The sequence below is a fragment of the Pseudophryne corroboree genome, chromosome 5 (assembly GCF_028390025.1).
Source record: "Pseudophryne corroboree isolate aPseCor3 chromosome 5, aPseCor3.hap2, whole genome shotgun sequence".
NCBI lineage: Eukaryota > Metazoa > Chordata > Amphibia > Anura > Myobatrachidae > Pseudophryne > Pseudophryne corroboree.
Window position 1 is genome coordinate 326,556,886 of NC_086448.1, and position 16,308 is coordinate 326,573,193.

The window sequence follows — 16,308 nt, forward strand, 5'->3', positions numbered from 1 at the left end:
TTTTGCCAACACTGGTAATGCTTTGTTCTGGGTGTACTAGGAATACTATACAAAAGAAGTTGAGGTTAATAGTTGCCAACTAGAATGGAAATAATGTAAAATGCCAGAGTGATTGCTGGGTAAGGAGGAACAATGAAAAACTGGTGGAATAGTAAGGGAGATGTTCACAATAAGGTAACAGAGAATGTTGGACTGCTGAAAAGGGAAACAGGCAAAGAAGCTGTCCTGGGTGGTGGTTCTGTTTTTTTACCCTGTACACACAAAGTTTACACTGTGTGTGTTCATGTGTGGCAGTGTCCTTAAGGCTTTATATGGAGACGTGAGTCCTCTAGGCTGCACGTGGAGGAGTGAGTCCTCTAGGCTGCACGTGGAGGCGTGAGTCCTCTAGGCTGCACGTGGAGGAGTGAGTCCTCTAGGCTGCACGTGGAGGCGTGAGTCCTCTAGGCTGCACGTGGAGGCGTGAGTCCTCTAGGCTGCACGTGGAGGCGTGAGTCCTCTAGGCTGCACGTGGAGGCGTGAGTCCTCTAGGCTGCACGTGGAGGCGTGAGTCCTCTAGGCTGCACGTGGAGGCGTGAGTCCTCTAGGCTGCACGTGGAGGCGTGAGTCCTCTAGGCTGCACGTGGAGGCGTGAGTCCTCTAGGCTGCACGTGGAGGAGTGAGTCCTCTAGGCTGCACGTGGAGGTGTGAGTCCTCTAGGCTGCACGTGGAGGCGTGAGTCCTCTAGGCTGCACGTGGAGGTGTGAGTCCTGTAGGCTGCATGTGGAGTGGTGTTGGGGAATGCCATTATACTGCATGCTCTGTTGAAGTAGACATAGTAGTAAAAAATGGCCATCTCATGTGCTGCTGGTGACAACGTTTAATGTTCATATATGGGATTAAATAACAAACCCTGAAAAAATAATAATAATTTATCACATGCTGATGTGTCCATGTACACCCATCCTCAAATTGCCGCAAATAACCCCTTTGGTGCACCAGCCCAGGCATGCGATTTTCTTAAAATGTGTGTCTTAATGTGCTACTTTATACCAGTTCCTAAAAAATAAAATACTAATCCTAGGTATTTAGGGGGTCACTACTGCGCATGCGTGGGGGCCGCAATGCGCACGTGCGTCGTTGCCCAGTCGCGCAAAGACGCTGACAGTGGAAAAAGCACTCACAGCGGCGATCGCACGAAGACTGACTGCAGGAAGGCGTTCTGGGGCGTCAACTGACCGTTGGAGACCGTTTTCGGGGAGTGGTAAGTAAAAAGCAGGCGTGTCCAGACGAACGGAGGTCAGATGTCTGACGTCAAAGCCGAGCCCATCATCACTGGATCCGTTGCACAGGGTAAGTATATCCAGGGCTGGTCTTGTTTTGCAGGAAACTTTTTAGCATAGCAGGGCTGCACATGTGATTGCAGCCCTGCTATGCTAAAATACACTCCCCCATAGGCAGAGATTAGTTGATTGCACCAGCAGCAAAAAGTTGCTTGGTGCGATCAACTCGGAATGAGGGCCTTAGTACACTACAGTATTAGGGAATTAAAAGACAAAATTAAGGAAAAAGCAATTAGGGTAAAAAGGCAAAACACAGAGGACTTAAATGAGTGATTCACACCACACATCGTTTTAATTAAACTGATACTTTATACCGATTCCTTTGGGACAATGGAAAATAATCCTAAGAACAGTAATTAGTACACTAGTATCTACTTAATAAACTATTAGCAAATTAAATTTAAGGATACAGAGGTCAAGCACAGGAATCGCTGCCCATAAAGGAACGTATAAGTTGCGCCAGGAGTTTCACATCATATGGCACAGATGGGATAGGCATAGGAGGACACATATTTGGGGCAGTACGGAGGGTGTAATGGTTAGCATTACTGCCTCACAGCACTGAGGTCATGGGTGTGATTGCCACCATGGCTCTAACTGTGTGGAGTTTGTATATTCTTCCAGTGCTTGCGTGGGTTTCCTCCCACAATCCAAAAATATACTGGTAAGGTTAATTGGATCCCATTAAAATTAACCCTAGCGTGAATGTGTCTGTGTGTACATGTGATAGGGAATATAGATTGCAAGCTCCACTGGGGCAGGGACTGATGACCAAATATTCTCTCGTAAAGAGCTGCGGAATATGTGTGCGCTTTATAAATAACTGGTAATAAACAGCCACAAACACAACAAGGTTGCCAAATAGCATATTTGTCCACTGAAGCATCTTACCATATTATTGGCCCATGCAATAAGATTCCCTCTCCATTTTATGTTGGTTATATTCCCTTCCCCTTCATGTAAGACTGTTGTTTTCCATCGGTTCAGCCAGGTTCTTTCATATAACAGCAGCTACACAGGGAGAGATAACAAGGTGCAGTTATGATAAGAGTATTTTATTCAATAACACTTCTTTCAATTTGAAAATGCACTGATGAAATAAAAGAATATTCAAGCAGTTTCTGTAATCTGAAAGCTGACAGGTGATAAAATATCAATTTGTACAAACTACACTGTATTTAGGGTGTATAGTGTTTCCTTACATTGTTTCACTCTTTTTTTTTTTTTTTTTTTTTTACTTCCATCATCTACAGACAGACATATGTATATCAAAATATATCTATTCTATACACAATGGGCCTAATTCAGATCTGTTCGCTCGCTAGAGTTTTTCCGCTGCGCAGCGATCTGGTAACTACTGCGCATGCGTATGCACCGCAATGCGCAGGCGTGTCATACTCGTACAAAGCGGATTGTTGCTGTGCACTGGTTCTAGCGAAGAATCCATTTGCACAGCCGAACGCAAGTTGATTAACAGAAAGAGGGCGTTTGTGGGTGTCAACTGACCATTTTCTGGGAGTGTTTGGAAAAACGCAGGCGTGTTGAGGCGTTTGCAGGGCGGGTGTCTGACGTCAATTCCGGGCTCAAATAGGCTGAAGCGATCACAGCGGCTGAGTAAGGTCAGAGCTACTCAGAAACTGCACAAGCTGTTTTTGTACAGGGCGGCTGCACACGCGTTCGCCACACTTGCAAAGCTAAAATACACTCCCCTATAGGCGGCGTCTATCTGTTCGCAGCGCTGCAAAAAATAGCTAGCTAGTGAACAGATCTGAATTAGGCCCAATATACTTAGAAGCCAGGATTGGATTTAAGGTATGTTGACACATATTAAGTTTATTGTTTTCACATATATTTATTTCAGTTCAATCTACTGATACCACATTAACCTTTCAATTGTTTGCATTTGACTAAAACAGAACTGAAAAAGTAAATTGTGTAATATGAAATCTATCTTCTGATACAGTTAGCCTTTCCAACGCATTTATTTGACCATATTCCTATTACTTTAACTGTTTCACTGAATTATTGTATTACTAACCACTCATGCAAGGAAACACTGATATGTAGCTTAATAGACAAGGCACATATATAGCAGCTACTGTAGATAACTGCACTTTACAACCGCTCTATGCCCTACCTACCACATAATCATATAAATAATACTTTTTTGTGAAATATCTGTGAAGACAGTGGGAAATTACAGGGTGGCGCTGACGAGTCCTCACACCAAGGATGGGGATGTTTTGAAGGTCTAATGAAATACCAACTTAGTTCAGCTGGAACCTGTAACGGATAACTGCCCTGTTGCCATTTCTAGTCCACCTGTGGTTATCTCCATGATGGTAAGAACTGCCACCACAACGTCTGTGAATATGAGATACAAGTGTCCTGACTGTGTGCAGAGCAACAGAGAAAAATTTGGGGCATGCAACTACTCCAAACTGGCAGATAACCAACAAGTGTTCCCAGCCAGCATAAAAGAATAAAAGCCTCTCCTCACTCCAACTACATCACACCTCCAATAGCTGCAGCAATGGTTGCTTAAATATTGATAACGCTGCTGCGGCTGTACAATAGCCACAAACACTTTCCCCAGCTACAATTGTCATTTTACTTATCTTATGCATCCATTGTTCCCCTCAGCTCTTATAAGCCAATTTGGGCTGGAACCTTTAATTTCATGTCAATTTATCTTATTTATTTGTATCGTGATCCCCTCAAGGTACAGATCTATGCATTACTGCCTCACAGCACTGAGGTCATGGGTTTGATTCCCACCATGGCCCTAACTGTGTGGAGTTTGTATATTCTCCCTGTGCTTGCGTGGTGTCAAAGTCAGAAAAATGTCTCAATGCACGTTGCCATATTTGCACCGCACACTGGTCCGCGCTGCGCGTGCGTACGCTCTCCCGTGGAGGCGCATACCCGCAATAGCGTGCACTCGCAGGCGCGGTATGCGTATTTACGGTAGAGTTTATGTAGTCGTAGCGTGCGACTCATTCGTTACAAATGTTCACAATTAATGTAGTTTGTAGATCATGGTCCCCTTGATAGATTCTGAAAGTTTGGTTAAAATAGAAGGTCCCTGGTTAAAGGAATCCCTCTTTGTATTGTACGAAGGGTCTGACAGGAATCATACAGCAGTGTTTGGTACCCATCGGAAGAGTATTTAATTAGTAATATTCCGGTGTTGGTTTAGAGCGTATTAATCGCTCGTGCGAATAGTTATGGACATAAGAAGTTTATGTCCATTTCTATTATTTACACATACTCAGGTATGCGGCGGGAAACCCAGTTTCCCACCCACCTGAGCTGTTGGAAATCGTCACAGCCCACCTGTATGAATCACCCTATGACCTTTTGTTATGATGCAGGGCCGAATTCCTTCGGCCAATGGACAATGGGATTGTAGGACCATGAGATTGCATTGTGTGTGGGGCATAAATAGGCAGGCCGACCACATCCAGCTCTCACTCTCTCATCAACGGTTATCTGCTGATAGCCGGGAGCTGGATATCGAGGCGCAGGCGATCATACCCTTTGTGCGTAAGTTTCTCTCCGTAATCATTGTCTTTCTGTGAGCCAATTTCTCTCCATCTCTCTCTCTCTCTCTCTCCTCTTTTCTCTTATATCTCCCATAGTATCATAGTATTGTATTGTATTTCATTTAGGTCAGAGTAGTATTGTCTTTTTGTATTTTAGTTCTGTGGTTAGGAAGTCTCTGTTATATTGTAGTGTATCATTTGTACTGTTATCCCCTTTTACAAGTATATTAGATATAATACAGTTAATAGGCTTTGGAACCTAAACCAGTATCTGTGTATTTTCTATAGTGTTAAGTGTTCACTTGAGCGTCGGTGACGCTCAAGCAGCTTTGTAGTTAGTCAGGTTACACAAGGTTGCACTTACACCCTGTACTCACATTAAGGTATTCTTTGTATTTCTTTGGTATAAGGTTTAAACATTAAGGTATAGCGTTGTGAGCGTCTGCGCCGCTGGTGATCTCCTCGTGGTCTCGAGCGTCCGCTACGCCATAGCGAATCATTACTCTAGTCATAGCCAATAACGTGTCCTGTGATCACTGGGCCGTGAGCGAACGTGACGCTTGAGCGTCTCGCCTACGGCTGAGCGATCGCTACGCCAATAGCGTACCATTACGGTACTTCTTAAGCAAACAGCGTACAGTGTTCTTAGCTTCATAAAGGGTTGTTATACGACAAAGGAATTTAACATTGTCAATTGGGGACTCGTCCTATCCTTCTCATATCTGCACTAGGTAGATCAGCAGACATTATCCCTCCAGCAAAGGGTGGGAGGTTGTCTCACAGTGCTGACGGGATAAGCGTCTGCTTCGCTTAGATAAAGAGTGCTGAAGGAATCCGGGAACCGGAAGTAAGAACAAAACGCTTGTGTCTTTTAAAACTGTTTTATTTCTCTTCTGTCTTGCGTATACACGCACGCATACATATATCTGCATTTTCTGTTTCATTTTCGTATATCACTATTCCTGTTTGCCAAATTTTATAGTTGATAGAAAGTGCTAAAAAGAGATTTGCTGTTATTTCATAGTAGAGGTGATAGTTAAAGTATAGAACAAACACACGGTTTGTCTGAGATACAAGGCAGTCAGTGTGGATTGCGGTAGATGATCAGGGATCATTTACATTGATAAAAATAGAAATTGTGTTACGGTGGATCTTTATATTGCGTACACGTGTCGCTAACAAAGACTAGCGTACGCAATCCAAAGGCAGACGCACGCAGCGTTCATTACGCAACGTAGCGTCCGGTTACGCCCACGTAGCTCAAGCTGTGATAAAGTGAAGTAACGCAAAGGCGATAATTAACGCACAGCGGTAGATAACGCGACGCGGTAAATAACGCAAATCTATTTTTGGAAAAATCTGAAATTTAGTTTAACAGATCCTGCTCCTAATTGGTAACACTTTTGGCCTAAAGACAATTTCTGCGCAGAAATAGATATAGAAACAAAAGTGTACATGTGTTGAGTGAGTGTGTTTTGTATACAAAAGTTTATATAACTGTAAGGTGGAACCAAAAGGAAAGCCGGGTACTCGTCAAGGGACATACGTGTAAGTGACATATACGGTGGCTAGGGAGGCATCCCTGGTTAAATAATATTTGAGCATTAGAGTATAGCGGACCATAAGGTAACAGACCAGGAGGTCATAAGGTAACAGACCAGGAGGTCATAAGGTAACAAGACCAGGAGGTCATAAGGTAACAGGTAAAATAGACAAAGAGGTCCGCTATAAAAGCCCAGTGGCACAACGCCTGGGGTGTTGGTGCAGAACCCATATAGGCCATACAAGCTCTTGCTGAAGGAATCGCGGCCGGAAACATCGATTCCATTGATCTTTCAGTACATGACAAGTAGTGCTCGTGTACTGAACGATTGGACCGCACGTAATTGTGTGCAGTAGTTAGTAATCTGACCTAATACCATTAGAGTAAAGTGGTCACAAACGCTATTTGTACATTCTGACGTGATTTGTGTAATTTTTTATTTTTGGAAGGGAAGTTCGCTGGTCACTCAGGAACTATCCAACAACCGATACTTGCTGGGGAACGCGCCCCAGTAAATAAAGGTTCACAGGGGCCCTAGGTTGGGTACAGCAGCTCTGGTTACAGTGATTGCAGTACTGGCCAACGTGGGCGAGAAGTAAGTGGGGTACTTGATAAACCACCACCGCCGGCCTGCCCAAGGACATCTTGGTTTGTTTGTAAGGGTTCGCTGAAAACCTTGAGATAAAGATCCAAGGAGGAATAAGCAACGCCTGCAGATTATGGGGGCCATTTGTTCAGGTAGGGGGCGATCAACCTCGGTTCGGGTTGATTCAGAGAACCGACCAGTTGGGTCGGCACGATATGTAATGTGTGAAAAATACGGTAGTCACACAGAGGTTTTATGTGATGAATGGGAGAGAATGACTGTACAAGACAGGGACAAATTCCCAAGAATAGGTAGCTTCAGTCCAGAAGTGTTACAAAATTTAAGGAGGAGGATATGTCTCGTAAAATCAACAAAGAGACGAATTCAACATCATGATTGTTTACAGTTATGGCACCAGGAAGGTGAGATACAGAGAGGGTTGGCTCTGGCGGCGGGATCTGGGGCAGTCAGGAAGTTGATTGCCACAGCTCCTCCTCCACCATACATTGCAGGAGAGAAGTTGATTGCGGAGAGAAACGCACTGGGTTGTAAAACACAAACTCTTAGTAACACTGTAAATGTTAATGATGTTAACCAAATAACTCATGCAAGTATTAACCCGTCCAAGTTGTACCCTGTTTTGAACCTTCCTCAGGAGTGTGATCAAGAAGAAGATTCGGCAACAATTTCAGCTCTCTCTCTTGCGGCCACCATAGCAGAGACCACAGTAGGCACAGCGACACCCACGAGATTAGTGAAGGCCCCTAGCGGAGGGATAGGTGAGGTCGTGTCAACGGGTAAGTACGGCACCATGCACTACACTGAAACCATCGTACCACAAGTTGTAGAATCTACACAGGAAGAGGCTGTTAGAATTGCTCCTGTAAGGGTAATAGCAGTTCCCAATGGAAAAACAGATGTGTCTGGAGCCACTCCCATAAGGAACATTGCCATGTACACTCCATTTTCCCGAATGGAATTAAGAACAATAGTGTCCGAATTTCCTGACCCCAGGAAGGATTTAGTTGCTAGCCAAAAATACATCAGGGATTTAGGTAACACTGTAGAACCCAACAACAAGGATTGGCAGATACTGCTAAGAGCTTGTTTACCTTCCAATGTTGATGCAACTCAGTTTTTAGCTGATTGTGCATTGGATAAAGATGTACCGCTTACAGACGTGTACAACAAGGATAATGTAAAAAGGATAAATTTACAGCTAAAAGAGTATTTCCCAGCCGTTGTTAAATGGAATAAAATATTTTCCATTAAGCAAAAGGAGTCCGAAACAGCAATAGAATATTTTCACCGGGCACTATTAGAAATGGCAAAGTACACTGGTATAGAAGACATTAAGACCAACCCAAACCATCGAGAAGTAGCAGTATCTGTACTGATGGATGGTTTAAAGGAAACATTAAAGACTAGGGTTCAGACCACGCAACCATGCTGGCGAGGTCTGTCAGTGTCCGGCTTGAGAGAGGCTGCTATTGATCACGACAGAAACATCAGTAGGCACAGAGAGTCGCAAAGTGATAAGTTGATGTCCGTAAGTATACAGGCGCTGACCACAAGGCAGCCTGCGTATGTACCACCGAATCCTGTGGGTAAGGCAAGTGTAATAACATGTTTTTCTTGTAACAGACCGGGACACTATGCACGAGAATGTAGAACAAAGAATGTACAAAGATCTTTTCAACCCCCTAGACAACAACACAACACACGACATTGGGAGCAGGGTCCACAGAGGCGGAGTTTTGAGCCACATACAGGGGAAACAAAAAGATATCCCCCGAACAGAGATTGGCATGCCTCTGGTAGTTCCCAGCTAACTCCCCCACAAGTAGTTGCTGCCAATGGGATTCAGGGAGGTCAGCATACCCAATAGGGGTGTGGCCATACCTGTAATCTGCAGCCAGTTAAGTTGATTGCCAGTCTTGGAAGCGAACCAGAGATTGCAATCAATGTGGCTGGTAAAACTTTAAACTTTCTTGTAGACACAGGGGCGGCCAAGTCAGTGATAAATTCGACAGTGGGCATGAGAACCACTGGTAGGACAATTCCAGCCATGGGAGTAACAGGAGTAGTCCAGCACTACCCTGTTAGCAAACCAGCCGAGATTACAATAGGGCCTTTGCATACCAAGCATTCCTTTTTGCTGGCTGCATCTGCACCAACTAATCTCCTGGGAAGAGACTTACTATGTAAAATGGGTTGCGTCATTTATTGTACTCCTGAAGGTGTATTCTTGGACATTCCTGAGAATCACGCTCAGGAAGTACGAGACATGCTAGACTCCCCATCAAAATTAATGTCACATTCCATTATGACAAATAGGAATCCATCCCAAGTAGAAGAGATGACATCTCAGATACCAGAGTCGCTTTGGACAAAAGATGGACAGGACACTGGATTAATGGCAAACGTAGCTCCAGTAGTTGTGCAAGTAAAAGATGGTAGGATAGCTCCAAAAATCCCACAGTATCCTCTGAAGCCAGAGGTGGAGCTAGGAGTTTTTCCCGTAATAGAGCGCTTGCTACAACAGGGCATTCTAGTAAGAACGTCCAGCACAGCAAATAGTCCCATCTTCCCTGTTAAAAAGAGTGGGGGGAGGGGTTACAGGCTAGTGCAGGATCTAAGGGGGATTAACAAAATAGTTGAGAGTCAGTTCCCCGTAGTGCCTAATCCAGCTGTCATCCTAATGCAAATTCCTCCCACTGCCAAATTTTTCACTGTTATTGACCTCTGCTCCGCTTTCTTTTCGGTACCTCTGCACCCTGACAGCCAATATTTGTTTGCATTCACATACAGAGGAGTCCAATACACGTGGACTCGGTTACCCCAAGGTTTCATAGACAGTCCAAGTATATTTTCTCAGGCTTTGCATGATTGTTTACAGTCTTTCCAACCAGACAGTGGATCAGTATTGATACAGTATGTGGACGATTTATTACTGTGTTCAGATTCACTGGAAGCATCTCTGAAGGATACGAAACAGCTCCTGTTTCATCTTTCAGACACAGGTCACAAGGTTTCCAAAGACAAGTTGCAATTATGCCAAGCTAAGGTAAAATATTTGGGACACTGTCTAACACAAGGACTGAGACACCTGACCGCTGATAGAATCCAAGCCATTAGAGACATGACACTGCCACAAACCCAACAACAGATCAGGACGTTTCTAGGAATGTGTGGGTATTGCCGTAATTGGATCCCAGGGTTTTCCATATTGGCGCTACCTTTGCAGGAAATGGTCTCTTCAAACAAACCTGATCGGATTTCGCATACAGACGAATCTGAAACAGCATTTCAGAGACTCAAACAGTGCCTAACGCAGGCACCAGCACTAGGTATGCCAGACTATGGGAAACCCTTTGAACTATACGGAACAGAAAGTGCTGGGTGCGCAGCAGGTGTACTAACACAAAAACACGGTGACGCCAGCAGGCCAATTGCATACTACAGCGCCCAGCTAGACACGGTAGCGCGATCCCTCCCCACATGCTTGCGTAGCGTTGCGGCGATAGCATTGCTAGTGACAAAAAGCGAAGATGTTGTGCTAGGCCACAACCTCACAATCCATACACCGCATGCGGTATCTGCCTTATTGAATTCTGCCCAAACCAGACACGTCTCATCAGCAAGGTTTACGAGATGGGAATTGGCATTAATGGCCCCAGTAAACATCACCATAAGAAGATGCAGTGCATTAAACCCTGCAACATTTCTCCCAGGTGTGCCTGGTCAGACACAAAGGGTGGAAGGTGAGAGTGATGGGGAAGGAGGATTTAATGCAAAGGAAGATACACATGATTGTATGGAATATTTGACCCAAAATTTTACCGCAAGGCCTGACATCAGTGACAATCCACTGGAAGATGCAGAACTCACGTTCTACACGGACGGTAGTTGTCACAGACAGTCAGACTCGGGAGACTTGTGTACTGGATACGCAGTCGTAGATGACCAAGACACCATAGAAGCGGAACCGCTAGGCCCACCTCACTCAGCCCAGGTTGCTGAACTGGTCGCCCTAACCAGAGCATGTGAATTGGCTAAGGGTAAGTCTGCCAATATCTACACCGATTCTAGATACGCGTTCGGGGTAGTACATGATTTCGGAGCGCTATGGCGTCTCAGAAATTTCATGACGGCAGCTGGTACACCGATAGCGCATGCAGCTCACATAAAAAGGCTTCTAACAGCGATACAGGAACCCGACAGAGTGGCTGTTATCAAATGTAAAGCACATACATATAGCCAAGACCCAGTATCCCTTGGTAACAGCCGAGCAGACGAAGCCGCAAAGCTTGCAGCTGCTACCCCCACACGGACAGACACCACACAGTTGATGGTATTTAATACCATCAACACACAGAAGTTGTGTGAGATGCAGAATTTGTGTTCCACACAGGAAAGAGCAGTCTGGAAGGCAAAGGGATATGGCCAGGAGTCCTCAGGGCTCTGGACGGATGGACATGGTAAACCAGTGGCCCCCAGGGCATACCTTCCATGTCTGGCTGAAGCAGCTCACGGGCTGACTCATCTAGGCAAGGAGGGGATGTGCAAATTGGTAAGAGCATACTGGTGCGCCCCAGGATTCTCCTCTCATGCGGGTAAAAGAGCAATGTCATGCCTTACCTGTCTGAGAAAGAATATTGGAAAAGCAATACCTACAGAACCATCCCATATCCCACCTGCCGGCGGCCCTTTCCAGGTAATACAAATTGACTTCATTCAATTACCCCCATGTCGAAATTTAAAATATGTACTTGTTTGTATAGATGTTTTCTCGAATTGGGTCGAAGCTTTCCCAGCAGCTACAAATACCGCTATGTTTACTGCTAAGAAAATTGTGCAGGAATTTGTATGTAGATATGGTATCCCTAGAATCATTGAAAGTGATAGGGGTACCCATTTTACAGGTGATGTCTTTCAAGGAATGTGTAAGTTGATGGGAATTGATAGTAAACTGCACACTCCGTACCGTCCACAGGCGAGTGCGAAGGTCGAAAGAGTGAACAGCACTATTAAAAATAAATTGAGTAAAGTAATGACAGAGACAGGATTGACGTGGCCAGAAGCTTTACCCATTGTTTTGTATAGCATCAGAACCACTCCCAGGTCCCCCCTTAATCTGTCTCCTTTTGAAATCTTGTTTGGTCGACAACCGCATGTCATGATTAACCCTCAGGATGATTTGAAATGTAACAATGAAGTAACTGTAAAGTACTTGATTAACATGAGTAAACAGTTGAGGAATCAAAATGATAATCTGAAGTTGGTGATTCCTGATTTACCAGGTAGTAATTGTCATGACATTGAACCTGGGGATTATGTAATGATACGAAATTTTCTACGCTCAGGTTGTCTTATTGATAGATGGGAAGGACCATACCAGGTCTTATTGACTAGCACCACAGCATTGAAGGTTGCTGAGAGAGAGACTTGGGTCCATTCATCCCACTGCAAAAAGGTTGCCGATCCAGAGAAGTCCCGTGATAAGGAACAGACGGTAGAGGTTGTATCACTGGAGTGTCTGTTCCAGGAGGACTGAGGCGGCACCTGAGCCTTGAAGACCGAAAGCAGTTGTCGACTCCCTTCTCCCTTTTATTGTTTTTCTCCACTTCCCAGCCCCTCTCCCTTAAGATTTCTTTTTCCCCCTTCTCATTCTTCTCTATTTTTTCCTCAAAGATGGACTTGCCCCAAGAGACTGTGATCCGGATTTTGATGTTAACCATGATGTTGACCAGAGCAGTCTGTTCCGGCGAGAGTACCATAGAGGTCGAGAGAGGTTCTGGAATGGGTTCCGATTATGATGATGGAGGCGTAGTTTTCCAAGATCAACCAAACCAACAAGCAAAGGCGAGTATCAGAAAACGATCCGATAGAAGAAATTGTGATGGATTGTTAGCTGAAGAAAATTGTATCTGTAGGCTCTGTGATAATCTGGTTGAAGATGGATGCATAAAGAAATGCCAATCTAGTTTTAATATCCATATGGACCGGCATCCATTGAGTGACTATCACTCTCTAGTGGGTAATGTGTTAAACAAGACCGATTGTTGGGTATGCTCTCAAGTACCTCAGGGTCACAGTAAATCAGGGCTAGTACCATTTCCTTTAACGTTAGGGGAGGTACTTGAGCTAAGTGGTGGGAGACCGGTGGACCGGAGGTTTAACATCTCCAGCCCTCCTAGTTTGAAGCTCCACCAATACCATGTGGATAGGTCCCTCTTATGTTTTAACATCTCCAATCCCAGAAAACCGGGAAATTGGGAAGTGTCATGGAGCAACCTTACCATGACCTTTTCACACAGAGCAGATAGAATGCCTACAGATACAGAGCTCGTACGCCACATAGCCAGTAGAGGAAAATCTTTCCGGTATCGATATACCTTAGGAAATAGGATTACTAGAGTTGGAGAGGTATCACCAGGATACTGTGCACATATCGTACAAACCGATACGTGCATTAGGCAGATGGAAGAATTAGGGTCAGGAGATTTCACCTGGAAGGTTTGTAACATGGTCATGTCCTTCTCCGTCCCATATGTTCTCCCCGATGATGCATATTTCATATGCGGGAGAAAGGCGTACAAGTGGCTTGCCCCAAACTCTGAAGGATTGTGTTATATTGGAAAAGTATTGCCTGAAGTGATGACTGTTACACATGACAAAATGAAGGACATACACCGTGGTGCCCAAGCTCCTTATACTCACACTCATTACGAGCACCGAGTTAAAAGACAACTGTCAGAAAGGTTAGAGCATCCGGCCTCTGATCTTATCCATGAATCCACCGGGATTCAGGTTCTGGTAGCGTTAGATTTCACTCGTACCGCTCGGGGAGTGATGAATTATAGATACATTTCCGCACTCGCCAATTTGTTAGATAATATCACTGAAATGTATGATGACACGTTTAGATACACTGGAAGAGAACTTCAAGCTTACAAAACAGAACTAGTTCAGCATAGGATGGTTCTTAATTATCTTACAGCAGTAACAGGCGGATATTGTGTTACATTGGCAACACAGTACGGCATAAAGTGTTGCACGTATATCACAAATAGCACCGAGGATCCGGTAGAGGTCATAGACCAAAAGATGGATGATATTCTCCAATTGAAGTGGGAATTTCGTCGAAAACACAATCTCACCCTTGCTGCTGTAGGTAATGAGCTGACTAGTTGGGTGTCATGGTTGAACCCGCGAAATTGGTTCTCCGGTTTAGGAGACTGGGCTCAAGGAGTCATAATGGATGTTGGAAAGTTTCTACTATGTATCTTGGGTGTCGTTATATCGATTGGATTGATATTTAGATGCGGGCAGGCTTTAATGAGGTGCAAGCAAAGTACAAAAGTGATGAGCTTGAGGAGCGAGGAAACTGTAATTAACCTGGATTTGATTTATGACCCAATGATAGAAACCAGAATGTGATGAAAATGCGATTATACGGTCCGTTTCTTTCACCTGTTTTTCTGCTTTTCTCCAAGATACAAAGACCCCCTTGGACGAGGAAGTTGACGAGACGCTATACAGACAACAGACAAGCACCAAAGAAGAAGATTTGACAACTTTAAATATGGACACTTGATGAACTTTGCCATGGATCCCCAGTTTCCCTAGTATCTTTAAACTCACGCTAGCCCAACATTTTTGTAAATCTGATGGCACTGACAAAGCTTGTTGCTCATGCCTAAGGAGCAAAACAGCGCAAAGAAGACGACTCTCAACAGATACCGAACACAACTTCAACAACAGATGTACATTTCCCTGACATAGAATATCATTGCATTTTTCGTAAGTGTTCTTTATCTTCATCTCTACAACCCTCAGGTAACGACACACATAGACGATAGGGAATACAGGCACAGATATCAGCAACCACATACCTCCCCCATTCATGTATCATCAACTAAAATGTGCATCCCCATTTTGTTACAACCACAGCCGAAATGAGCTCGGTAGAGTTTGACAGCCCATCCACAGACCTGTACCACAGGATAAGAAGGAATTCAAATGTATACTTCGCAATACCTCGAAGCTAGATTTACCACACGTACGGCACGATGATACATGACCCTCCAAACATGGACTCATACACACATGCTTCTACTTTCTCACTAGGTCATACCCTCTTCACACCTACTCCACTCTTCTCCCCTACCCAACCATGGAAATCAATTAACCCCTGACTTACATTTTTCTCCTTAAATGTTTTGTGGCAGTTATTATTGACTGCCAAAGGGTGGACTGTCAAAGTCAGAAAAATGTCTCAATGCACGTTGCCATATTTGCACCGCACACTGGTCCGCGCTGCGCGTGCGTACGCTCTCCCGTGGAGGCGCATACCCGCAATAGCGTGCACTCGCAGGCGCGGTATGCGTATTTACGGTAGAGTTTATGTAGTCGTAGCGTGCGACTCATTCGTTACAAATGTTCACAATTAATGTAGTTTGTAGATCATGGTCCCCTTGATAGATTCTGAAAGTTTGGTTAAAATAGAAGGTCCCTGGTTAAAGGAATCCCTCTTTGTATTGTACGAAGGGTCTGACAGGAATCATACAGCAGTGTTTGGTACCCATCGGAAGAGTATTTAATTAGTAATATTCCGGTGTTGGTTTGGAGCGTATTAATCGCTCGTGCGAATAGTTATGGACATAAGAAGTTTATGTCCATTTCTATTATTTACACATACTCAGGTATGCGGCGGGAAACCCAGTTTCCCACCCACCTGAGCTGTTGGAAATCGTCACAGCCCACCTGTATGAATCACCCTATGACCTTTTGTTATGATGCAGGGCCGAATTCCTTCGGCCAATGGACAATGGGATTGTAGGACCATGAGATTGCATTGTGTGTGGGGCATAAATAGGCAGGCCGACCACATCCAGCTCTCACTCTCTCATCAACGGTTATCTGCTGATAGCCGGGAGCTGGATATCGAGGCGCAGGCGATCATACCCTTTGTGCGTAAGTTTCTCTCCGTAATCATTGTCTTTCTGTGAGCCAATTTCTCTCCATCTCTCTCTCTCTCTCTCTCTCTCTCCTCTTTTCTCTTATATCTCCCATAGTATCATAGTATTGTATTGTATTTCATTTAGGTCAGAGTAGTATTGTCTTTTTGTATTTTAGTTCTGTGGTTAGGAAGTCTCTGTTATATTGTAGTGTATCATTTGTACTGTTATCCCCTTTTACAAGTATATTAGATATAATACAGTTAATAGGCTTTGGAACCTAAACCAGTATCTGTGTATTTTCTATAGTGTTAAGTGTTCACTTGAGCGTCGGTGACGCTCAAGCAGCTTT

General features: G+C 44.4%; 1 protein-coding gene across 2 annotated transcripts in view; it reads right to left on the reverse strand.

Annotated features, from left to right (window-relative positions):
- The window catches only part of VPS41 (VPS41 subunit of HOPS complex), a 661,741-nt gene that overhangs the window by 354,992 nt on the left and 290,441 nt on the right, over positions 1 to 16,308 (reverse strand). For both annotated transcript variants that reach the window (XM_063922529.1, XM_063922530.1), the window contains exon 8: positions 2,211 to 2,330. In XM_063922529.1, coding sequence (XP_063778599.1) covers positions 2,211 to 2,330 — 120 coding nt within the window. The remainder of the gene's footprint in view (positions 1 to 2,210; positions 2,331 to 16,308) is intronic.